This window comes from Delphinapterus leucas, chromosome 5 (genome assembly GCF_059928025.1).
Source record: "Delphinapterus leucas isolate spDelLeu-1000000601 "Yukka" chromosome 5, BTC_Dleu_Yukka2, whole genome shotgun sequence".
Lineage (NCBI taxonomy): Eukaryota > Metazoa > Chordata > Mammalia > Artiodactyla > Monodontidae > Delphinapterus > Delphinapterus leucas.
Genome location: NC_143133.1, coordinates 110,363,500 through 110,387,491, shown reverse-complemented (window position 1 = coordinate 110,387,491; position 23,992 = coordinate 110,363,500). Strand labels below are relative to the sequence as shown.

General features: G+C 41.6%; 2 protein-coding genes across 7 annotated transcripts in view; one reads left to right on the top strand and one right to left on the bottom strand.

Moving 5' to 3' along the window:
- The window catches only part of PRMT9 (protein arginine methyltransferase 9), a 31,222-nt gene extending 30,428 nt beyond the window's left edge, over positions 1–794 (bottom strand). The window contains exon 1 of the mRNA XM_022599620.2: positions 445–794. Within this exon, the coding sequence (XP_022455328.1) occupies positions 445–633 (189 nt within the window). The 5' untranslated portion in view covers positions 634–794. The remainder of the gene's footprint in view (positions 1–444) is intronic.
- On the top strand, positions 787–20,587 carry LOC149749219 (uncharacterized). 6 transcript variants are annotated; one of them, XM_089912399.1, is made up of 4 exons: positions 787–1,101; positions 3,975–4,023; positions 12,478–12,502; positions 15,218–20,587. In XM_089912399.1, the coding sequence occupies exons 1-4, from the start codon at positions 974–976 to the stop codon at positions 15,337–15,339; spliced, it is 324 nt and encodes a 107-aa protein (XP_089768525.1). In that variant the 5' UTR covers positions 787–973; the 3' UTR covers positions 15,340–20,587. The 6 variants fall into 6 exon arrangements, 1 of the variants encoding a protein (XP_089768525.1); XR_016393388.1 differs by lacking the exon at positions 12,478–12,502; XR_016393391.1 differs by lacking the exon at positions 12,478–12,502 and having other exon boundaries at positions 787–1,277.
- The last annotated feature ends 3,405 nt before the right edge of the window (positions 20,588–23,992 follow it).

Genomic DNA, 23,992 nt, shown 5'->3' with positions numbered 1-23,992 from the left:
ACCTGAGGCCTCATGCAATATAACCTAAGGAATTTTGAATGAAATGGAAGTTTTGAAATAGAGAAATGACATCATCTGGCTTTTATTATGAAAAGCTCATACTGGCTGTGTTGCGGTAGGCTGCAGGAGAAAGCCTAGTTTCGAGCCTGAGCCTATTGCAAAAGTCAGAAGGAGATGACTGAAGCTTTAATCAGGGGAGTAAAAAAGAAGGTGGTAAGAAGGGATACGATTCTGGATATATATTTCGATGGTGCAGCAGACAATATTTTCTGATACGCTGGTTGTGGTTACGAACAAAAGAAGAGTCAAGGGTGAACAGTAAACATTAATAACCACCACCAATCACTCATAGTACCCCCATTCAATTTATTTATGTATTCATTTATTTATACGAGAAGAACACAGGATCTGCCTGCAAGCGAGAGAAACAAGGGCCCTCCTCACCTTCACAACGTCTTTCAGCTCCGGCGCCAGGCTGAGCACGAGGAGGTAGTGGGCATAGGCGGTGCCGAAGTCCTGGGCGCCCAGGCAGTGCTCTGCGCTCTGCAAGGACCGCGACACCAGCTCGTCCCGCCCGGCTGCCCTGGCGCCCCGTCCGGCGCCTCGGCGGGGCCTGGTCCGCAAGTTCGGCATGGCAGAGTCACCGGCCGATATCTGCACCTGTATCACCAAAGGGAAGATGCTTTGGTGAACGGAAAGCGCAAACTGTCTAGGTGATCGCACTTCCACGTGACTAACCAGAGCCCGAGAACCGGAACAGGAAACCTACTCCCCTACGACTGCAAGAGCTCCCACCTCTGCCAGGCAGAAACCCCTCCCCTCCCCAAGGGGCGGGTCCTACGCCGCCGACGCACGCTTCGCGAACGGCAGTGCGTCCGACGTGGGCACGTCGTGGCCCGCCCTCTCCCGTGGGAGGGGAGGTGCGGGGTGGCCATTGCGCTTGCGCGTAGAGGATCTTTCCTGACTTTCTACGATGCTGGCGTCTCTCACATCTCTCCGGCTGGAATCGGAGCTTTCTGTCCCTTTCTCCTGGCCTTTAGGAGTGTGTGACTTCAGCTACGAGACTTCCTTCGGCAGGCTCAGTTACCGCGAGGGACGTGGGTGTGTATGAGGAGAGACGGTCAGGCAATTGTGGTGATGCTTAAGGCCTTTGGGTCGTGATGTACCAAACCTCAAAGTGGCGAGAGTGGAAGGAGCCTGGAGATAGCAAAAGCACCCTAAATGGAGTAGAGGAAATGCTTTCACTGGCATTTTAAAAATCATCCTCACAGAACTCGGTGAGGTGGACCTTTGGGTCATACTCATCTTACAGACCGAGAGGGACATCTTGAGAAGTTACTTGCCCAAGATCACAGAACAGTTCGTAGCATAGGCACAGCTCAAACCCGAGTCACTGGCTCCCTGTTCAGTTTTCTTTCAAACGAGCTTAGGGTTTATCTCACTGTTCGGTGTATCACCACTGTATAGTGGTTACATTTTAAAAGTTTTTTTGCATTCAGGTGGGGACCCTAAGGGGTAGATTGAGAACTTATAAATGGAGGGGGTGGTACATAGGAATTACGGCTGAAAAAAGTCTCTTTTGCCCCTGGTTTCATACATGCTGATGGTGAGTATTTTACTTAAGAAACAAAATAATAGAGCAATTTTCCGTATCAAACTGACAAACTTTGGGGGCTCCTTCACTCTCAAAAGTTCATCATTTATATGCCTTTTTGCCTTCTCTTTTGACCTGATTATCTGAACCACCTTTCCTCTGAGCACACATGTAAATCCTAATCAATTCTTCAAAGTCCAGATCACTAGATTGTGACCTGCTGCCCTAGTCAGAAAGTTCCTCGAAGGCAGGATCTGTTCTTAACCATATTTTAACTTTGCACCTAGCAGAGTCTGGCTCAAAGTAAGTACTCATATTTTTAAATTTTAGTGGAAACTACATCCCCCAACTCCCAGGTTTTGCACTTAGACTTTCCCAACCATTTAAGGTCCTTATTTCTTTCTCAACCTCAATTGCTGCTTTACTAAATTTAAGATTGAATTGTATTTATTTCACTATGTAGAAGGAAGTCATCAATAACTCATCTATAATAAGAATAGAAGAGAGTTTTGAGCCAGACTGAGAAGTATAGCCTGACAAACAGCCTCTTGGGTAGCTCTGAGGAACTGTTCCAAGGAAACATGGTTTCAGCACAGTTTTATATCTTTTCGGAACAAAGAATATCAAACGCGAGAGGGATACATTCTTTCAAGGTTTCAAAAAAGACAGCATCACGTACAGTGAGTCAGTATGGCCTTGTGCCTGGGAAGGGAGCCTTGTCATCTAAGGAGTACTAGCATTGACCATTGACGTCCCAGGAAGAGGGAGACGTTTATCTCTATCTTAAAAATGGACATATTACTTCTGGACAAGGCACCCTTTTCTTTAATGGTTAAAGCAAATGTACAATGTATGTTTGATAGGCCACAAAACAGGCTGTTCTGGTTAGCATAAAGTTTAAGTTAAATCATGTGTAAGCAAGAATGTCTTCCCCATACCTCAGTATATGAAAACTTCTTCCTTCATCACCTCACACAACTGAAATGCTAAGGACTTAGAGAGTCCCAGTGCGATGTGGTAGAACGTGAAAAGACTTTAAAAAAAAATACATGCATTCTAGTCCATGCTTGGTCCTTTCTGGCCCATTTAAGAACATTTCCTTAAGAGTCATTATTCGTAAGAAGGCCTAACAAAGCTCCCTTTCCTACTTTGGACACACAAGATTGATATCACCATCAAATGAGATACTATATACAAAAGCATTTTATATATAATATATACATATTTAATGCTATGTGTTGTTACTCTTATCTAGAGTCATTTAAAACTTAGCTGGATTATTAAAAATTAAGTCACTAACACCTTTAAGCATTTGATCAGAACCCTATGCAACTCATATCCTTTAAGAGTCAGATGTAATTGGCTGGAATCTATTTCCAGAAAGCAGAGGGAGACCTCCCAATCATTCTCTCCAGAGATTTTGGTTTGGAGAAATCACTTTAGACTTCATCATTCTAGTCACCTCTTTGAGTCCCTGCTCTGAGTTATGCAATACTTCATTTTACAGATTACCTTGTACTCCAGGGTCTGCTTTCCCATTCCACAGGGCAAGGTTTCTTTTGTCTTGTTTTGCCTTGTTTTGTTTTTTGGTCTGTTTGGTTTGTGAGATAACCAAACTACCTAAAGCATTTAGACTGCATGAAACTGAAAGTGGACATATTATTACCAAGTCAACATAGGCTGAGATGGAGGGAAAACTTGACAGGAAGTGGAGAAAGGGCAGAGAAGAAATAAAAGAAGCCAACTTGGGTTGCTTCATCATCTACTGCCCACCTGTGGGCAGTGACTACTGCTAAAAAAGTGCAAGGGATGCTTCCTGTCCCTTCTGAAATACTTCAAATAACTTTGTGAGCTACTAGGCCTCACTAAGTTACATTGCAATTATCCTAGATAGAGAAATCACAAGTTCTCTGCATTCCTGTGTAGTTTATATATAACTCAGGACACTCTCTACATAGGGAAAGTCACTTGGAGAAAATGGAACTGACACAAGTAACATGGAACATTTGCTCACTGTAAGAAACTGAGAAAACATATTTTAAAAACTATTTTCTTATTACCTCATTCCTAACTAAGACTTGGAATTACTCAAGATCATGTATATTTATTGAAAGTAACTGTTATTTATTGCAGTTACCTTTCACTTTTGAAAGAACCCTATATTTGATCACGAAGAACCCTGAAGCATGATGCAAAACCAATGCAGAATACACATTTTACTTCTTCATCCTTAGTCAAAGCTTTCCTTGAAAATATTGAAAGCATCGTTCTTTTGTTCACAATAGCCTTCCCCCTCCCCAACCCAAACTGTTACGTTTAACGACTGTTGAGAGTCTATTTGATTCCTTCATTTATATGCTCTTTTTTCACCCTCTTTTAGGGTCCTAAGAAAAACCTCACTGATGGATAAAACCACTGCTGACTCAGAGGTAGGTTTAATTGTAGTTGTCTTTCACCATGTTCTGGGCAGCTTGTCAACAAACCACACATGTCAAACAAGGAAGCAAAACCAACGGAAGGGCTCTCAATCAGCTTTCCAGTGTGCAAAAACTGAAGGTTAATGGGGGGAAAAGGCTCACAGGAAGTTCATTAACAAGGGATAAACAGACACAAGGTATCTTGAGTTTATACATTCTGTGGAGAGTCATATCTTTTTGTGTGATCTTGGTTGTTTTATTTTATGGTTTGGAGTTTTGTTCTCAACTTTGTTCATTTTAAGATCATTTGGGGAGCTTTTTTTTTTTTTTTTTTTTTTTTTTGCGGTGCTTGGTCTTCTCACTGTTGTGGCCTCTCCCATTGCGGAGCATGGGCTCCGGACGTGCAGGCTCAGCGGCCATGGCTCACAGGCCCAACCGCTCCGCTGGCATGTGGAATCCTCCCGGACCAGGATTATGAACCCGCGTCCCCTGCATCGGCAGGCGGACTCTCCACCACTGCGCCACCAGGGAAGCCCCGGGGAGCTTTAAAACAATATCCACACCTGGGCCTCATTTCCAAATTGCTGATTTAATTGGCATGGGGTGGAGTCTGGGAATGAGTATTTTTAAAGAGCTCCCTGGTGAGTCTAATGTGCATGCGAGGGGTGCAGGGTATGGGGCAGTCTTCTATAGGGGTTGTTAGGGCATTTGAAGTATTTAGGGTATGCAGTATAGGCATAAAGACAATGTAGGGAGTAGAGATATAATTAATGACTTAAGAATTATGAAGAGTCTCTCAACTAAATTCTTGTGAGTTGAAGTGACTGTTATATGGTGAAGAATAGAATGTTCATCATACTGAATTACTTGTTGGAGAGAAAATTTTATAATTTAATCAACAAAACACTACAGCCATAGGCCAACTGCTTGGGTATTAAAATTTGCACTAATGCATTCTCACTGCTAAATAATCCCAGTTTCTTCAATGTTTTCAAAGCTTTTACTATAATTGGGAATTTTGTTGTTGTTGTTTTACATAGCCCTTTCTAACTGTCCCATGTACATTTCAAAATCTAGAACTCAAAGTTAGATATAAAACTAACAATGGCCAGACCAATGCTGAGTTCAAAATCTGAGCATATGGGGGCCTATAATAATGTGACAGTAAAGTTCAGAGACACTGAGAGAGAAAATCCATGTATGGAGTGCTGCTCTACACCAGGCACCATGCTTGGTTCTGGAGAACCTGCCTGAATCTCCTGCTGGAAATGCCAACCAAAGTGGTGGTGCCAGGGATGGATTCCAAGTAATCTGAATAGAGCAAGTCCTAACAAGACACTCAGGAAAATGCTAAAAATCCATTTGAGAGGAAAGAATCTAAACCCGGGAGTCACCTCAACTCTTTGTACTCCTCTCCCCATTCCCCATCAATCACTGCTAGTCCAGGTCCCAGAAGGAAAAAGACTCAGAGGGCTTATTAATTAAAGAGAGTTTAACCAAAGGACTCTTTACAGAGGTCAGGGAAGTTAAGGGAGTCAGCAAGATTTGTGAGGTACCCACAGACCTGAAGAAGCAGAAGGAGAGGACTCTATTACCAGAACCAGAAAGTTGTAGTTATGGAAGAGGGACCACCTAGATGGAACTATAGCCGTAAGCAGAGGAGAGAATTCCCTGACCTTTTTCTCCACCTGCCCGCCAGTCTCTTACTAATGCCTCCTACTAGCAGAACCCAATCCAAAGCCAGCCAGTAAGGGATTTTGGATGATACAGTCCAGAGAGTCAGCCACCCTCCAGGGCACAGAGGTGGGCATAGAAAGGTAGAAAATGGTGCTGTAGGGCAAATGGAGAATAACCAACATAATTACCAAGTTTTACCTCTTTACTTACTAAATTTTGAAAAATCTGCCCTCTCCTCTCCATGCTTATTGCCACTGCCTGCGTTCATCTTCTTTTAATCTTTCACCTTGTCTGTTATAATGGCCTTTTCATCATCCAGCCTTCAGTCATGCACCCCTTAAATTTATCTTCCATGCTGAAGCTAGAACAATCTAAAAAGCAAATTTCCCATTCAGTGGCTCCCCAACACCTATAGCTGTGTATTATAAACTTTTAAAAAATTATTTGTGTGGAGAATAACTCTAAATCCTAATTAAAGATTTCCGTTAGAAAAGGGGAAGCAAGAGTCATGTTGAATGTGTAAGTTTACACACTGAGGTTGTTTGGTTTAGAATGTACATTTGAAAAAATGCATTAAAGATCTGGGGTTCCTTAGTGGTTAAAAGACCCAAGAATTTCTACTTATAGTGTCCTCCCTGAGCAAAACAAAATAGTTGACCCAATTAGAATTGACCCGTGGTTAGTAAACGAGTTGATAAGGACAGAGCCTCAACTTCTTTTGTAGCAACCTTGGGGGAACTGGACCATCAAAGTACAGTAAGTTCCCTACACACGAACGAGTTCCATTCCAAGAGTGCGTTCGTAAGTCCAATTTGTTCCTAAGTCCAACAGAGTTAGCCTAGGGACCCAACTAACGCAGTTGGCTATATAGTACTGTAATAGGTCTATAATACTTTTCACACAAATAACACATAAAAAGCAAACAAAAAGTAAAGAAAACATTTTTAATCTTACAGTACCGTACCTTGAAAAGTACAGTAGTCCAGTACAACAGCTGGCATCCAGGGGCTGGCATCGAGTGAACAGGCAAGAAGAGTTACTGACTGGAGGAGGGAGAGGAGGTGGGAGATGGTAGAGCTGAAGGATCGTCAGCAATAAGAGACAGAGGCCAAGCTGCAATTTCACTCACACCTGAGATTGATGGCACAGTTTCTGGTTCCTTGCTGGATTCAATTCTATTTACCCCCTTGAAAAAACGATCTAATAATGTCTGGGTAGTAGCTCTTTTTCTCTCATCATAGATGACACGGTAGCACTGGGTTGCATTTTGAACAGCTGCTGCCAATTTCGTGTAGCGTGCTACGTTTGAGTCCTGTGCCTCAAAAACTAACAGTGCCTCCTCAAATAAAGCAAATCCCCTTGCCATTTCCTGCGTGGTGAATCTCTTTGGTTCTTCAGTTACTTCTTCCTCTTGTCTCTCTTCGTCCTTTCTCTGGGCCTCCAATTCCTGGCGCTTCTTAGTACCAGCTACATCACCACTGCTTTTACACTTGCTTCCGGACATCCTGGGCTTGAAATAAAGATACTGCACTACCGTATACAGTACGGTACAGTAAAGTACACAAAAACACAACCACTTGTAGAGGACGCATGTATGTGACAGTGTATGCCAGGCACGTGAACTAACTTACATGACTGGACATGCAAATGCACGTTTGCATCTTTGAACGTTTGCAACCCGAAAGTTCGTATGTAGGGGACTTACTTTTTTTTCAAATGGTAGAGATGAGATAAATTGACTTTAAAAAGACTAAGCCCTGGGCTTCCCTGGTGGCGCAGTGGTTGGGAGTCCGCCTGCCGATGCAGGGGACACGGGTTCGTGTCCCGGTCTGGGAAGATCCCACATGCCGCGGAGCGGCTAGGCCCGTGAGCCATGGCCGCTGAGCCTGCGCGTCCGGAGCCTGTGCTCCGCAGCGGGAGAGGCCACACAGCAGTGAGAGGCCCGTGTACTGCAAAAAAAAAAAAAAAAAAAGGCTAAGCCCTGGTCTCAGGCTAGGCTTGCTGGCGTTGGCCTTTTACACCCTTTGCATTGAAGGACTCTCTGTAAGACCCACTTTTAAGGAGACGCTGTAGCTCAGTGACTGTGAGATCAAATACGGGAGCCAGACTGTCTGAATTTGAATTCTGGCCCTGCCATTTACCACCTAGGTATCTGGAACAAGTTACTTAGCTTCTATACCTGAATTTCCTTATACTTAAAATGAGGATCACACAGTACCTATCTCTTAGCTTCGTTGTAACGGTTAAATAAGTTAATGCAGTTATGGTACCCAGAACATATTAAGCCCTCGGTGAGTTGCCGTTCTTACTCCAGCTCCCCCTGGAGCAGAACTCTGATGATTCTCAGGAGCCAGGCTTCCACCCAAGAGGAACCGTATCTCCTGCCAGTTACAGAAGCCTTACACAATGCTTGGACTTTGAGACCTCTAACTGGGGGGAAAGAAGACAAGAAGTCTTTCCTCCTCTGCCTGCTGCCTCCCAAATAAACTGACGTCTGCCTTGAGAGCTGAACAATAAGTGCTTAATTCTTTTCTCCCACAGCTGAGTTAAGGAAAGGGAGCAAATACAGTGTTTTTCTTGGTACAATAAATCTTAAATTGTGGTAACAAGCCCACGGAAGGTTTTTTGAACTTGGTGGAAAGCAAGCGATCACAGAAGATTCCTGTCACCTAATTTTTGCGCAAGGTACTGATTGGATGTGAAAGATCATAGAAAGCTATGTGGAAATAATAACTGAATGTCTCACCTTGTGATTCGTCTTCAGAGCAGTTGGCTTAAACTGTTCAGCACTCATGCTTTCCAAGCTAATGCTACCCTCTCCAACCCCGTTATGTGTGTGATTTTGATAAACACCCAACACCTTTAGGTCAGGGAACTATTATGCAAATGATGGGATAAAGGTTAGCTGAGCTGTTCCCCTTGAAGTAGGTGTCAGAACCAAAGCTGTGAAGCCCAGCTGGCCTTCCATGCCCCCGCCCACTCAGTGAACCCTGAGGAGCTTTGTTTAGCCCAGTTTGAAGCTACTGCCCTTTAAGGTTAAGTCTAAGCTCCTTAAGTAAGTCCACGTTACATGATTTGGCTCCCACTTAACCCCTCCCTCTAGCCTCAGTCTTCAATATTTCCTTCTCGCTATCCTCATTCACACTTCTGCTAAGGCAGTTCTCCCTCCCTGTATATAATGTGTTCCATTTTAGTTGGCTCTGCTCACTCCATATCATCCTTTCTCAGTTCAAAATTCTCCACTTCTCCAAATTACTAGTTTAGGTAAAGCATTCTTTCTCTGATTTCCCATAGTCCCCTATCCATAGCTCTGTTTTAGCATTTACCCTGTTGTATACATGAAATGATCTGTTTATCCTCTTGACTAGAAAGTGAGTTCCTGGGCCTCAGGGAGTATGCCTTATTCAGTCTTTATCTGCAGCATTTAGAATAGCAATTAGTATTAAAGAAGTCATTAAATGTCTGATGGAACTGAGCTGCAGGCCGTGGCAGGAGAACCAGAGGAAAAGGACGATTTGGTACACGTGTAGAGAACAGACTCTACAGGAGCTGAAACAATTACATGATTGGAATAACAAGGACATGAGGAAAGGGGAGAAAATGAAGGTGATGCCAAAATGTTTAGTATGAACAACTAGGTACATGGTGGTGCCATTAACCAGGATAGGCAGTACAGGCCCAAAGAAGAAGGAGAAGAAAACAGATTTGAAAAGAAAGATGATGAATATAGTGGCTGTGTCTGAGGTGTCAATGGAACATGAAGTGAAGGTATCCAGTGGGCAGGTGAGTAGGTGTGTCTAGAGCTCAGGAACAAGATCTGGCCTAGAAATATACTTGGAGGTTTTAATTACGTTGGCAGGTTGAACTTGTATGAATGATTATAATTCTCCAGGGAAAGGATACAGAGGGAGGAAATAAGCAAACCAAAATGTAGACTGGGGAAAAAAAATGTAGACCAGAGAGTAAAGCAGCAAAGCCTCTGATTAGGAGAATCTTCTGAATATTGAGAGTGGAAGAAAGTAAGATACTATGTAAGGTGGATCATCATTCTAAGGAATGGTTAAAAAATGAGTTGCCAGTAGGACCAGGGTCTCTCCTAAATGCAATCAGGGCAACAGCATATAGAATAAATAAATATAAGAAATATGAATAAATTATGTTTTCTCAATATAATTCACCTTTATGATGAGAATGTTTTATGACTCACTAAACATGGGAGTTGGAAAGGTAGGATTTATTGATGTTTCTCAGCAGAGTCTATATTGAATGCATTCTGTATTGTAGGCACTGTTTTAAATAATTTAATGTCTCACCAGCCAGCATCTCCCCTCTCTTTTTCTGGGAACTGCTTGTATTCGCTTTCACTAGGTTATGCTATATAACAAACAGCTCTGAAAATTCAGCGACTTAGAAAACAAAGGATGAATGTTTGCTTATGTTACATGTAGACTACAAGTTGGTTACAGTGCTGCTTCAGGCTTTGGGGAGACTATGGCTGTGCACCGTGTGCTGTCTCATCCTGGATTCCAGGGTGAAGAAACAACGCCTACGTGAGACTTGCCCAATCTCAGGGCAGAGTGGGGCAGCCAGGGAGCTGCCAGAGAATCATGGTGCCTCTTAAAGCTTCTGCACGAGTGCCACATCATATGGCTAAGCTCAACCTCAGTGGAGAGGGGATATATACTCTTTCCACAAGGAAAGGAAGCTTCAAGTCACATATACATGGAAAGTGAGGAGCAAATAATTGGGGGCAATAATACAATTTACCACACTGTTCCTCTGTCAGCTTAAACCCTGTAGCACCTGTGGGAAAATTGCATGTTCTTTCATGTTCCCAGTCCTTTGGCCACAATTGATTTCTTCAGGGTTAAGGACATAACCCAAACATCTTCTAACAGGAATTGAGAACGAAAGGAGAAAAAAAGTAGAATCTTGGTAGCCCAATTGTAGATGTAAAATGTGGGAGTTATCAGTGACCATGTTCCTCACCATATGGAGGAAACTAAGCTGCAGTTGCAGGGAACAGAGCCAACACACAGAGTAAAGTCAAACAGGGACAGAGAGGAAGGTATTATTCCTGCTCTTCCTATGGTTTGGTTGTTCAGTCATTCCTTGGATTCTGTGAATTATGAAGTTTTCCTTTTTGTCTTTGCTAAAGTTGAATTGATTTCTGTCATACTGAAATCATGATTCATGCACATGTGTAATTTCATTTAATCCTAACACCAATACTTTTAAGTAGTTACTGTAATTGACATTTTATAAATGAGGCTCAGAATTAGAGATGGAAATTCTCCCTGGTACCCTGCCTAGAAAAAACATTTTACAATAACACCCAACTGCATTATTCTACCCTGTGCTCACCAAGCAATTTTTTTTTTTTTTTTTTTTTTTTTTGCGGTATGCAGGCCTCTCACTGTTGTGGCCTCTCTCGTTGCGGAGCACAGGCTCCGGACGTGCAGTCTCAGCGGCCATGGCTCACGGGCCCAGCCGCTCCGCGGCATGTGGGATCTTCCCGGACCGGGGCACGAACCTGAGTCCCCTGCATCGGCAGGTGGACTCTCAACCACTGCGCCACCAGGGAAGCCCCCAAGCAATTTTTTGACCTGGTCTCTTCCACGGCTACTAACACACTGGGAAACAAAGACCAAAAAAATGGTCTGATATTGGTTATCTTGCCAGAAATAGTTTGCATTATGAAATAATTTATTGACATTATGATTTATAAATTAGTTTCTTATTAGTTTGGTTAGCATGAATCATTTCTGAGAATTAGAGGTAACTGTTTAGAGTTTAAGGATCTGAAAAGTTGAGGGTCGTATTAGAGCTAAACCTTCTCAGGATCTGACCTTGCCTAGACTTGTACGAACTCTTTTGGACATCTCCTTAGCTGCAGAGCTGCCATAAACTAAGATTCCTCAAGATGTCAAAGATAGAGGTTCCACCAACAATTGAATCCTGGCCACAAAACTGAACTTTCTAATGAGTTGTATCTCAACAAACATTTTTTAAAATTATTAGGCAAAATTCCCAATGAAAAATGGGCAAACAACTGTCAGAATCAACATTTTTGAACTCTGGAAATTAGCCAAAGGCCTGCAGCAACCTGGCAGAAATACTTATTTAAGGAAAATAGCTGATTCTTAATAAGTACTAATGGGATTCCAGTCCCATCCCCCTCTCCATAGATCAGTGGTAGCTGTGAGAATAACAGCCTGCATTCCTGGTACCAGAGTGAGCAAAGAATTGTGACTAGTTATTTGTTCTCATCTGCCTGGTGGCTTCCTAGAATAGTGGCTTAAAGGTGTGTCTTTATTTTGCCTAACTACAAACTAGCCTACTGCTAAATCTCCTTCCCTGGAGTATTTGTTGAAAATATTTACAGTCTAATAATCTTAGGTTACTACTGCCTGTGGTGATCACTAACAACAGGGGCAAACAGCAGACTAAACAAAAAGCTTGTGAGGAAAGGCTGGGGAATGAGTGTCCAGTAAGGGCTTACAAAGTTCTGACAAAGTCCTGAGAATGTAGAAGGCCAAATGCATGCATAGGGCTGTGTGCATGCTCAGGAGAAACCAAAAAAAAACTCAGAAATTTTCACCTCCCGCTGACCTGAAGGGTCTAAGAAAGCTGGAAATAAAGGCTAAGGTAGAATTGTAAGGCTCTTGGCAAGTGTTGAAAGTGGGCCACAACAAACACGTATGAGCCCTCTGCAAAGACTGGAAGATTTTTTGGTTCCAGGTACAGCCATACCTCATGTTATTAATTTCACTTTATTGTGCTTTGCAGATACTGCATTCTTCACAAATTGAAGGTTTGTGGCAACCCCACATCAAGCAAGTCTATCAGCACCATTTTTCCAACAGCATTTGCTTACTTCATGTCTCTGTGTCACATTTTAGTATTCTCACCATATTTCAAACTCTTTCATTATTATTATACTTATGGTGACCTGTGACCGGTGATCTTTGGTGTTACTATTGTAATTGTTTTGGGGCACCACGAACCATGCCCATATAAGACAGAGAACGTAGTCGATAAATGCTGTGTGTGTTCTGACTGCTCCATCAACCAGCTGTTCCCTGTCTTTCTCCTTCTCGGGCCTCCCTATTCCCTAAGAAAAAACAATATTGAAATTAGGCCAATTAATAACCCTTCATTAGCATCTAAGTGTTCAAGTGAAAGGAAGAGTCACATGTCTCTCACTTTAAATCAAAAACTAGAAATGATTAAGCTTAGTGAGGAAATCATGCCGGGCTGAAAGCTAGACCTCTTGCACCAACAGCTAGCCAAGTTGTGAATGCAAAGGAAAAGTTCTTGAAGGAAATTAAAAGTGCTGCTCTGGGCTTCCCTGGTGGCGCAGTGGTAGAGAGTCCGCCTGCCGATGCAGGGGACATGGGTTCGTGCCCCGGTCCGGGAAGATCCCACATGCCGCAGAGCGGCTAGGCCCGTGAGCCATGGCTGCTGAGCCTGCGCGTCCGGAGCCTGTGCTCCGCAACGGGAGAGGCCACAACAGTGAGAGGCCCGCGTACCGCAAAAAAAAAAAAAAGAAAAGAAAAGAAATACATTTTGTAGGGTGTAGCTGCCATAGTGATTCCTCTGATGGATCTGGGCAAGGTAAATTGGAAACCTTCTGGAAGGATTCACAGTTCTAGATGCCATTAAGAACCTTTGTGATTCATAGGAAGAGGTCAAAATATCAACATTAACAGGAGTATGGAAGAACTTTATTCCAACCCTCACAGATGACTTTGAGGGGTTCAAGACTGCAGATGGGCTGGAAATAGCAGGAGAACCAGAATTAGAAGTGGACTATGAAGATGTGACTGAATTGCTGCAACCTCATGATAAAACTTTAATGAATGAGGAGTTGCTCCCTAAGGATGTGCAAAGAAAGTGTTTTCTTGAAATGAAATCTACTCCAAGTGAAGATGCTCTGAAGTTGGTTGAACAAAAACATAGGATTTAGAATATTACATAAACTTCGTTGACAAAGCAATAGCAAGGTTTGAGAAGATTGACTGCAATTTTACAAGTTCTACTGTGGGTAAAATGCTATCAAAGAGCATTGCATGCTGCAGAGAAATTGTTTGTGAAAGGAAGAGTCAGTGCGGCAAACTTCATTGTCTTATTTTAAGAAATCGCGGGACTCCCCTGGTGGTCCAGTGGTAAAGAATCCGCCTTCCAATGCAGGGGACGTGGGTTTGATCCCTGGTCAGGGAACTTAGATCCCACATGCCGCGGGGCAACTAAGCCTGTGCGCCATAACTACAGGCCCACGCACTCTGGAGCCCGCGCGCCACAACTAGAGAGATAAAACCCACAGGCCACAACTAGAGAGAAGCCCGCGCCGCAACGAAAGATCCTGCGTGCCGCAAAAAAGATCCCGCGTGCCACAACTAAAACCTGATGCAGCAAAAAACAAACAAATAAATATTTTTTAAAAAAGAAAAGAAATTGCCACAGCCACCCCAACCTTCAGCTGACCACCCTGCTGACCGCTCTGATCTGTCAGCAGCCATCAACATCAAGGCAAGACCCTCTACCAGCAAAAAGATTACAACTTGCTGAAGGCTCAAATGATGGTAAGCGTTTTCTTAGCAATAAAGGTTTAAAATGAAGGTGTGTACATTGTTTTTTTAGGCATAATGCTATTGCATACGTAAGACTACAGTACAGTGTAAACATGACTTTTGTGTACTGAGAAGCCAAAAAATTTATGTGACTCACTCTATTGAGATATCTGCTTTATGGCAGTGATGTGGAACCACACCTGCAATCTCTCTGAGCTATTCCTGTGTTTAAGGACTCTGCCCAATCATTTGCTGACCCCTAAGATAATATAACAGAGACTTCAGGAGCCACATAAAACAAAGAATAGACTACAGAATTCGTCCGTTTAGAAAAGTCATTAAACAATAACTACAGTAAGCAGCAACAGCAACAAATCCTCGGAAATGGAGAGTTGATACAATTATCATCACCCGAAGTCCATAATTTACATTAAGATTCATTCCTGGTGTTGTACATTCTATGAGTTTTGACAAATGTATAATGACATGTATCTGCAATTAACAGTATTGTACATAGTAGCCCTAAAACTCCTCTGTGCTCTGCCTATCCATCCTTTTCTCCCTCTAACCCCAGGCAACCATTCATCTTTTTACTGTCGCCATAGTTTTGCCTTTTCCAGAATGCCATATAGTTGCAATCATATAAGATATACCCTTTCCAGATTAGCTTTTTTCACTTTGTAATATGTGATAAATGTTCCTCTATGTCTTATCATGGCTTGATAACTTACTTCTTTTCAGTGATAATATTCCTTTTTCTGGATGTACCACAGTTTATTTATCTATTCACCTACTAAAGGGCATATTGGTTCCTCCCATGTTTTGGTAATTATGAATAAAGCTGATATAAACATCCATGTGCAGGCTTTGTGTTAACATGAGTTTTTAACTCCTTTGGCTAAATACCAAAATCGTGATTGCTAGATTGGGTGGTAAAATTATGTTTCGTTTTTCAGAAGCCACCAAATGCCTTCCAGAGTGGCTGTACTATTTTGCATCCCTGCAAGCAATGTATGAGCGTTCCTGTTGCTGCATATCCTCAACAACATTTGATGTAATCAAATGGTTTCAATTTTAGCTATTCTAATAGATGTATGGTGATACCTTGTTTTAATTTGCAAGTCCCTGATGAAATGTGATGTTGAGCATCTTTTCATATGATTATTTGATAACTGTGTATCTTCTTTAATAAGGTGTCTATTCATATCTTTAGCCCATCTTTTAGTCAGGTTGTGTGTTATTGTTGGGTTGTAAGAGTTCTTTGTATATTTTGGATAACAGACCTTTATCAGATCTGTCTTTTACAAATATTTTCTCCCACTCTGTGGCTTGCCTTCTCCTTCTCTTGACAGTGTCTTTTTGCAGAGGAGAAGTTTTTAATTTTAATGAAGCCCAGGTTATCAATTCTTTCATGGATTTTGCCTTTGGTTTTATACCTAAAAAGTCATCACCATGCCCAAGGTCATATAGATTTTTTCCAATGTTATCTTCTAGGGGTTTTATAGTTTTGCATTTTACTCTTAGGTCTGTGATATATTTTTAGTTAATTTTTGTAAAAGGTATAAGGTCTGTGTCTAGATTCACATTTTTGCATACGAATGTGCAGTTATTCCAACACCATTTGTGGAAAAGTCTACCTTTGCTCCATTGTGTTGCCTTTGCTTCTTTGTCAGAGATCAGTTGATTATATTTATATGGGTATAATTCTGGGCTCTCTAGTCTATTCCATTGATCTACATGTCTATTCTTTTGCCAGTACCACACTGTCTTGATTACTGTAGTTTATAGTAAGTCTTAAGGTAAGCTTGTGTCAGCCTTCTGACTTTGTTCTTTTCCTTCAATATTGTGTTGGCTATTCTGGGTTTTTATCTCCCCATGTACATTAGAAACAGTTGTTGATATCCAAAAAATAATTTATTAAGATTATTAGGATTGCATTGAATCTATATATCAAGTTGGGAAGAACTGACATCTTGACAATATTGAGTCTTCTTATCCATGAATATGGACTATCTATTTATTTAGGTCTTTGATTTCTTTCATCAGAGATTTGTAGTAGATTTTCTTCAACTAGATCTTACACATATTTTGTTAGATTTATACCTAAGTATTTCATTTTGTGGGGAGGGGTGCTAATGTATGTGCTATTTTTTAAAATCTCAAATTATCCTTGTTCATTGTTGGTACACAGGAAAGCCACATACTTTTGTATATTAACCTTGTATGCTGCAACTTTGCTATAATTGCTTATTAGTCCCAGAAAGGTGTTTTGGGCAATTATTTCACACCTTGTGTATAAACAACCATGTCATCTGTGAACAAAGACAGTTCTATTTCTTCTTGAAGCTCTATATCCATTGAACAATAACACCCAATTCCACCCTCCCCCCAGCTACTGGCAGCCACCATTCTACTCTCTGCTTCTCTGAGTTTGACTACTCTAAGTACCTCATGGAAGTAGAATTATATAGAATTTGTCTTATTTCATTTAGCATAATATCCTCCAGGTTCATTCATGTTGTAGCGTATGTCAGAATTTTCTTCCTTTTTAAGGCTGAATAATATTCTGTTGTGTGTATATATTACATACAATGTATGCATCCATTACTGGACACTTGGGTTTCTTCCACATTTTACCTACTGTGAATAATGCTGCTGTGAACATGATTGTACAAAACATCTCTTTGAGATGCAGCTTGCAATTCTTTTGGGTACATACCCAGAAGTGGAATTGCTGGATCTTATGGTAATTCTATTTTTAATTTTTTGAGGAACTACCATACTGTTTTCCACTGTACCATTTTACTTTCCCACCAACAGTACACAAGGGTTCCACTTTCTCCAAATCCTTGCCAACACTTTTTATTTTCTGGTTTTTTGATATTAACTATTCTGGATAGGAGGTGGTATCTCATTTTACTTTTAATTTGCATTTCCCTAATGATTAATGTTGTTGATCTTTTTTTTCATGTGCTTATTGGCCATTTATATATCTTCTTTGGAGGAATGTCTATTCAAGTCCTTTGCTGATTTTTGAATCGAGCTGTATGGTTTTTTTGTTGATGAGTTTTAGGAGTTCTCTATACATTCTGGATATTAATCCCTTATCTGATAAATGATTTACAAGTATTTCTTCCATTGTGTGGGTTGCCTTTTTTACTCTGTTGATATTGTGATTATTATTATTACTTGCAGTAACATAAGTTATCCATAAGGTACATGGTGTAATGGAAAGAGCACTGTATCAGGGGACTTGATTTCAAGTCCTGTTCAGATTTATTATCTCTGACTGAGGTATATAGAGTCCTGGGTTTGAATTCCAGGTCTACCACTTATTAGCAATCTGAACTCAAGAAGAATTTTGAAATTTAGTTTCCTCATCTGAAAAATGGATAATATAATAAATCGCACCTTGTATGTCCTTGTGAGATTAACAGTACTATATATAAAGCACCTGGCACATAGAAAATGATTATTATTTGATATTATTTTAGTGGTTTTTTTCCCCTTTGAGTTGTTTTAGTTGTATACTTTAGGAACTTAGGGAGAGATTATCGTAGAGTGGTTTTTAATCCCACTAAAAAAGAGTAAGACCACTTAGTACCGTCCCAAGGAATAGAGATAAAGAATAGCGGATGGGATACAGCTTCATGGGATACCTTATCTAGTTCTTTGATAAAGGAAAAAGAGATGGAAAAGACAGAGAAATCAATTATGTTTAATTTCAATTTCAAAATTTTCCTCCTTAGTCCAAGATGTTCAGTATCAAGCCATATGTTTGATGACATTGGCAGAAGGCAGGAGGAGAAATTCCAGAATGTTCTTTGCAGCAAATGGAAATATAAGGAGAATCATTTGGTAGCAAATTTTGGTTTTTTTTGTTTTTTTTGTTTTGCGGTACGCGGACCTCTCACTGTTGTGGCCTCTCCCGCTGCGGAGCACAGGCTCCGGACACGCAGGCCCAGCGGCCACGGCTCACTGGCCCAGCCACTCCGCGGCACCCGGGATCCTCCCGGACCAGGGCACGAACCCTCGTCCCCTGCATCAGCAGGCGGACTCCCAACCACTGCGCCACCAGGGAAGCCCGATAGCAAATTTTTATCTTTCTCTATGGCGTATAATAAATATATACGAACCCGAAATTTTTATTGGATATTCAAATTTGTAAATAGGCAAATTACCTTCAAGTGTAAATGTGGTATTCAAATAGTAATTTAGAAAAAATTTTAAATCAATATAAGTGGGACTTCCCTGGCCGTCTTAAGTCCTCATGCCGCAACTAAGGGCCTGCATGCCACAACGAAGATCCTGCGTGCCACAACTGAGATCCAGCACAGCCAAAATAAATATAAATAAATAATAAAAAAGAAAGAAAGTGATATAAGTATATAAGCAGAGCTATACAGTTGTCTCTCTGATAAAGATAATTAAAAGAAAGGGTAAAGCTTTGTTTGATAACACATCATGTCCATTTCTCTCCTGAAAATAATAAATACCATAAAGAATAGTATATCCCATAATAAAATTTTTAATAATATGGTTGAAACAAAGGAAATCAGGTTATATATATATATATATATATATGTCATGATTAAATCCTGTTATTTATTAATGCACTTAAAATAACAGTGATAAATTCATTAAATATTACCATGCATAACATATTTTTATGAAGAACAATTATATTTTCCAAAACAAAAAATTAGTGAGGACAGTGGCATTGTTTTACATTTTCAAATCTCATTAATATCTAACTTAAACAAAGATCCTCATATCTTCTCATTCTATGAGTGCAATATGTTGTTTTAGTAGAATTTTATAAAGAAAATCCAGCCTGATATAGATATGTAGCTGTAAAAGTGAGGAATATTCTAATAACATTTTTGCATAATCGAGGATATTTTTCTTTGATACAATACTCAACAGCGAATAGTTTCTTAAAGGCTAGTTATAATATGAAATCTGAAAATATATCAATGGACTTTTTAAAAAAAAATCATCTGGCTGGAACCATTATTATTTCAGAAATAAGCATCCTATGTAATTTGAGGTGGCTAGAATAGTTATATCTGTAATATAATACTTGTCAGATTACTGTAATATTTGTCAGAAACAGTCATCTCAGTAATCATACACATTTATTTTATTCATAAAGTACTTACAAAAATAATTCTTCTCTATCAAAAAACTTACAAATGTCACAAGAGAGTTAGCTAATGGTCTACACAGTAGAGAAGGAAAAGTCTGCTAGGGAAAGCTCTAAAGAAACATTTTCCCCATTACATTTTTGAATGGTATAGTTCATGAAGAAATCCTAGTTTTGCCTTCCTTTTTGGTGCTTTGTCTGAGAAGCAACACAAGAAACCAAGTCTTAGGAGAAAAACTGCTTTCAAAATCTCAAGTGTAAGCCACAAACAGGCTCTTTTGATAAAAGCTTCGAAGTTAAAGACATGAGAAATACAAGTATATATTCTATAAGGTATTTCAAAAAATTCAGCAACTATAAATGTATCATTTGTATACTTGAAATTACAATTTTCATGCTTTGAATATTTTATCCTGAGAAAAGGTTTTGACTATTTTCTAGAAGATTCGGAAATGAAATTTACACACACGTATACACACACACATATAATATATATTATGTGTCAGGGATTATGGATATATTATGTACAACAGGATTTCTCCATATGATTAACATTCTGGACTGTCCAAACAATGTCAAACAATGAGAAACCAAACATAATCACATCTGTGTTGTAAAAAGAGCACGGAGGGCAGAGTCGAGATGGCGGACCAGGAGGACGCGGAATTCACGTCTCCGTAAGACTAGGGCACCTACCAGGCACCGGTGGGGGACCACGGACACCTAAGGGGACGGGAGGAACCCACAACAACCGGCTAGGACGTGGGGCATGGGGGAAGTGAAGGGGGACGAGAAGTGGAGGCGGGACGGGACTGGTGCCCCTGAGAAGTGGCTGGGGGAGGGGAAGGGATCCTACACCCGAAGGGGGAAATTGGGGGACCACTGGGAAGGCAGAGCATCAAAAGGGAGCATGTCCAGGATTCCCCTGCCCCCTTGGGCCCCCTTTGGCCCTCACCGAACTCCACACTCCAGAGGCCCTCCTTTGGACATGCTGCCTCCAGAGCTCCACACTCCAGAGGCCCTCCTTTGGACATGCTGTCTCTCCCCTTCCACACAGGTCCTAAACAGAGGCCCCACCCCACGCTTGAACATCGCCCTGCCTAGGCCCTGCCCCCAGGGCCTTTTCTGGCTGCCTGTGTCCTGAGCCAAGGCCCCACCCCAGACTCAAACGTCACCCCACCACCTGCCTAGGTCCCACCCCACCCTAAACCCCGCCCCTGCCCAAGTTCCACCCCCGCCTAAGCTCCACCCCCATAGCTAAGGCTTTTTTTTTTTTCTTTTTTCCTCTTTCAAATTGGGGTTCTGTTTTACAGAACCCCAGTAACAACCCCCAAACAATTAAGAAAATAGTAATAGGAACATATCGATAATTACCTTAAATGTAAATGGATTAAATGCTCCAACCAAATGACATAGACTGGCTGAATGGATCCCAAAACAAGACCTGTATATATGCTGTCTACAAGAGACCCACTTCAGACCTAGGGACACATACAGACTTAAAGTGAGGGAATGGAAAAAGATATTCCATGCAAACGGAAATCACAAGAAAGCTGGTGTAGCAACTCTCATGAGACAAAATAGACTTTATTTTTTACTTATTTATTTTTTAATTCAAGACCCATTCTCTAGCTCTGCCCACGTGGAGATAGCCTCCTTGAAAAGGCATTAAATCCTTCCGTTCACTTTAACACGTTGTGCTGAAAACACATGTTCCAAGGTTTCAACTATGAGATCCACATTCTTAAAGCACTAATTCTTAAACCTCATCTAGATTTCTCCCCTTGGAGGGGGGAGATGACCCAAACACAGCAAAGAACAGCTCAGGACTGTGGGCTCTGCTCTCCCAGAAGACCTTGCAGCTCCCCTGACCACCCGGCTGGAGCCAGGATTAGGACCCTGAGACGAGGGGTGCCTGCTGGGCTGCTGCCACCACAGATGGGACGCCGCTGCCTTCGGGCACCTTCCTGCTGCCACCGCCACTGGCCCCCAGCTCCTGTCCTCTTCACTAGGCTTGCTGTCACCTTTAGTTTCCCTGGAGTTTGGGGATTCCAAACGGTCTCTGCTCACACTTCTGTATCACTCCTGCTGCCTCAGCACTGCTGATCCACACCAAGAGGTGAAAAGCACACAGAACTGCTTTTCAACACACCAACATTCCACACAAAAATTATTTTATAAGCCTGCAGGTTCTTTTTCATCAGAGGATATTCCCAAGGCCATGACTTCCTCCGGCTCTCCACTGCACTTTTAAGCAGACTGGATGTGCGTGGCCGCTGTGCTGTGAGTCGGGCACACCACCCTCGCTCCGCTCCGGTGCACTCTCCTGGAGCACTGAGGATGGTGCCCTGGCGTCATCAGCAGGATCTGTCCTGAAGCCAGTCCTAGAGTGACAAGAGCCACACCTGCAGGTCTATTCCACTGACCAGCCGCACAGGACCGAGCTGGGCCCACGGTCCTTGGTCTGGATTCTGTTGGCTGATCATTCTTGCCTAGGTTCACAGGCCAACAGCCACCATCCTTCCTTTCCTGCTCATCACTGCACCAGTGGCTGACTCCTACCTGCTGCTTTCACACGTCTGGCAACCTCATATTCCAGGGTAAGCCAAGGACTGAGACCCCAGCAGGCCCTAGTTCCCAGCAGGCAAACTCCCCATTATGCTACTGCTGCCTAGACGTGTTCTCGAGGCTTCAGAGCCAGGAAAGTGCAGAGAGCATAGCAAGCTGCGGCGCCCCCAGCCCCAGACCCACGATGCTCCGCGGAGGCACCGGAACCTCGCCACACCCCCCTGCAACACAAGCAACTCCTGCACCTGCCTGTCCTGCAGACCTGGGTGCACCTCTGGCCACTGGGACCCAGGATGGAGGTGCAGGATGCGGGGCTCGGCTGGCGGCTGGTGGTGGGGTGGGTGGGGACCTGGGCTCCAGCCCTGAGGCCTTGCAGACCCCTCCAGGCCCACCTGCATCCCCACCACCCAGGAAGTGACAAAACAGACTTCAAAATAAAGACTATTACAAGAGACAAAGAAGAACACTACATAATGATCAAGGGATCAATCCAAGAAGAAGATATAACAATGGTAAATATTTATGCACCCAACATAGGAGCACCTCAATACATAAGGCAAATGCTAACAGCCATAAAAGGGGAAATCGACCGTAACACAATCATAGCAGTGGATGTTAACACCCCACTTTCACCAATGGACAGATCATCCAATGTGAAAATAAATAAGGAAACACGAGCTTGAAATGACACATTAAACAAGATGGACTTAATTGATATTTATAGGACTTTCCATCCAAAAACAACAGAATACACTTCCTTCTCAAGTGCTCATGGAACATTCTACAGGATCGACCATATCTTGGGTCACAAATCAAGCCCTGGTAAATTTAAGAAAATTGAAATCATATGAAATATCTTTTCCGACCACACCACTAAAAGACTAGATATCAATTACAGAAAAAAAACTGTAAAAAAAAAAACAACACATGGAGGCTAAACAATACGCTACTAAATAACCAAGAGATCACTGAAGAAATCAAAGAGGGAGTCAAAACATACCTAGAAATAAGTGATAATGAAAACATGACGACCCAAAACCTATGGGATGCAGCAAAAGCAATTCTAAGAAGGATGTTTGTAGCAATACAATCATACCTTGAGAAACAAGAAACATCTCAAATAAACAACCTAATCTTACACCTAAAGCAATTAGAGTAAGAAGAAAAAAAAAAACCCCAGAGTTACCAGAAAGAAAGAAATCATAAAGATCAGATCAGAAATAAATGAAAAAGAAATGAAGGAAACAATAGAAAAGATCAATAAAACTAAAAGCTGGTTCTTTGGGAAGAGAAACAAAATTGATAAACCATTAGCCAGACTCATCAAGAAAAAAAGAGAGAAGACTCAAATCAATAGAATTAGAAATGAAAAAGGAGAAGTAACAACTGACAGTGCAGAAATACAAAGGATCATGAGAGATTACAAGCAGCTATATGCCAATAAAATGGACAACCTGGAAGAAAAGGACAAATTCTCAGAAAAGCACAACCTTCTGAGCCTGAACCAGGAAGAAATAGAAAATATAAACAGACCAATCACAAGCACTGAAATTGAAATTTATGATTAAAAATCTTCCAACAAACAAAAGCCCAGGACCCGATTGCTTCACAGGTGAATTCTATCAAACATTTAGAGAAAAGTTAACACCTGTCCTTCTCAAACTCTTCCAAAATATAGCAGAGGGAGGTACACTCCCAAACTCATTCTATGAGGCCACCATCACCCTGATACCAACACCAGATAAAGATGTCACAAAAAAAGAAAACTAGAGGCCAGTATCACTGATGAACATAGATGCAAAAATCCTCAACAAAATACTAGCAAACAGAATCCAGCAGCACATTAAAAGGATCATACACGATGATCAAGTGGGGTTTATCATAGGAATGCAAGGATTCTTCAGTACACGCAAATCAATCAATGTGATACACCATATTAAAAATTGAAGGATAAAAACCATATGATCATCTCAATAGACGCAGAAAAAGCTTTCTACAAAATTCAACACCCATTTAT

Excerpts from the sequence above, each read along its gene's own strand:
- LOC149749219 (XM_089912399.1), top strand. The coding sequence starts at position 974 with ATGCTGGCGTCTCTCACATCTCTCCGGCTGGAATCGGAGCTTTCTGTC. Across the intron at positions 1,102-3,974 it reads AGTTACCGCGAGGGACGTGG|GGTCCTAAGAAAAACCTCAC; the intron begins GTGTGTATGAGG and ends ACCCTCTTTTAG. Across the intron at positions 12,503-15,217 it reads GCATTCTTCACAAATTGAAG|AAGCCACCAAATGCCTTCCA; the intron begins GTTTGTGGCAAC and ends TTCGTTTTTCAG.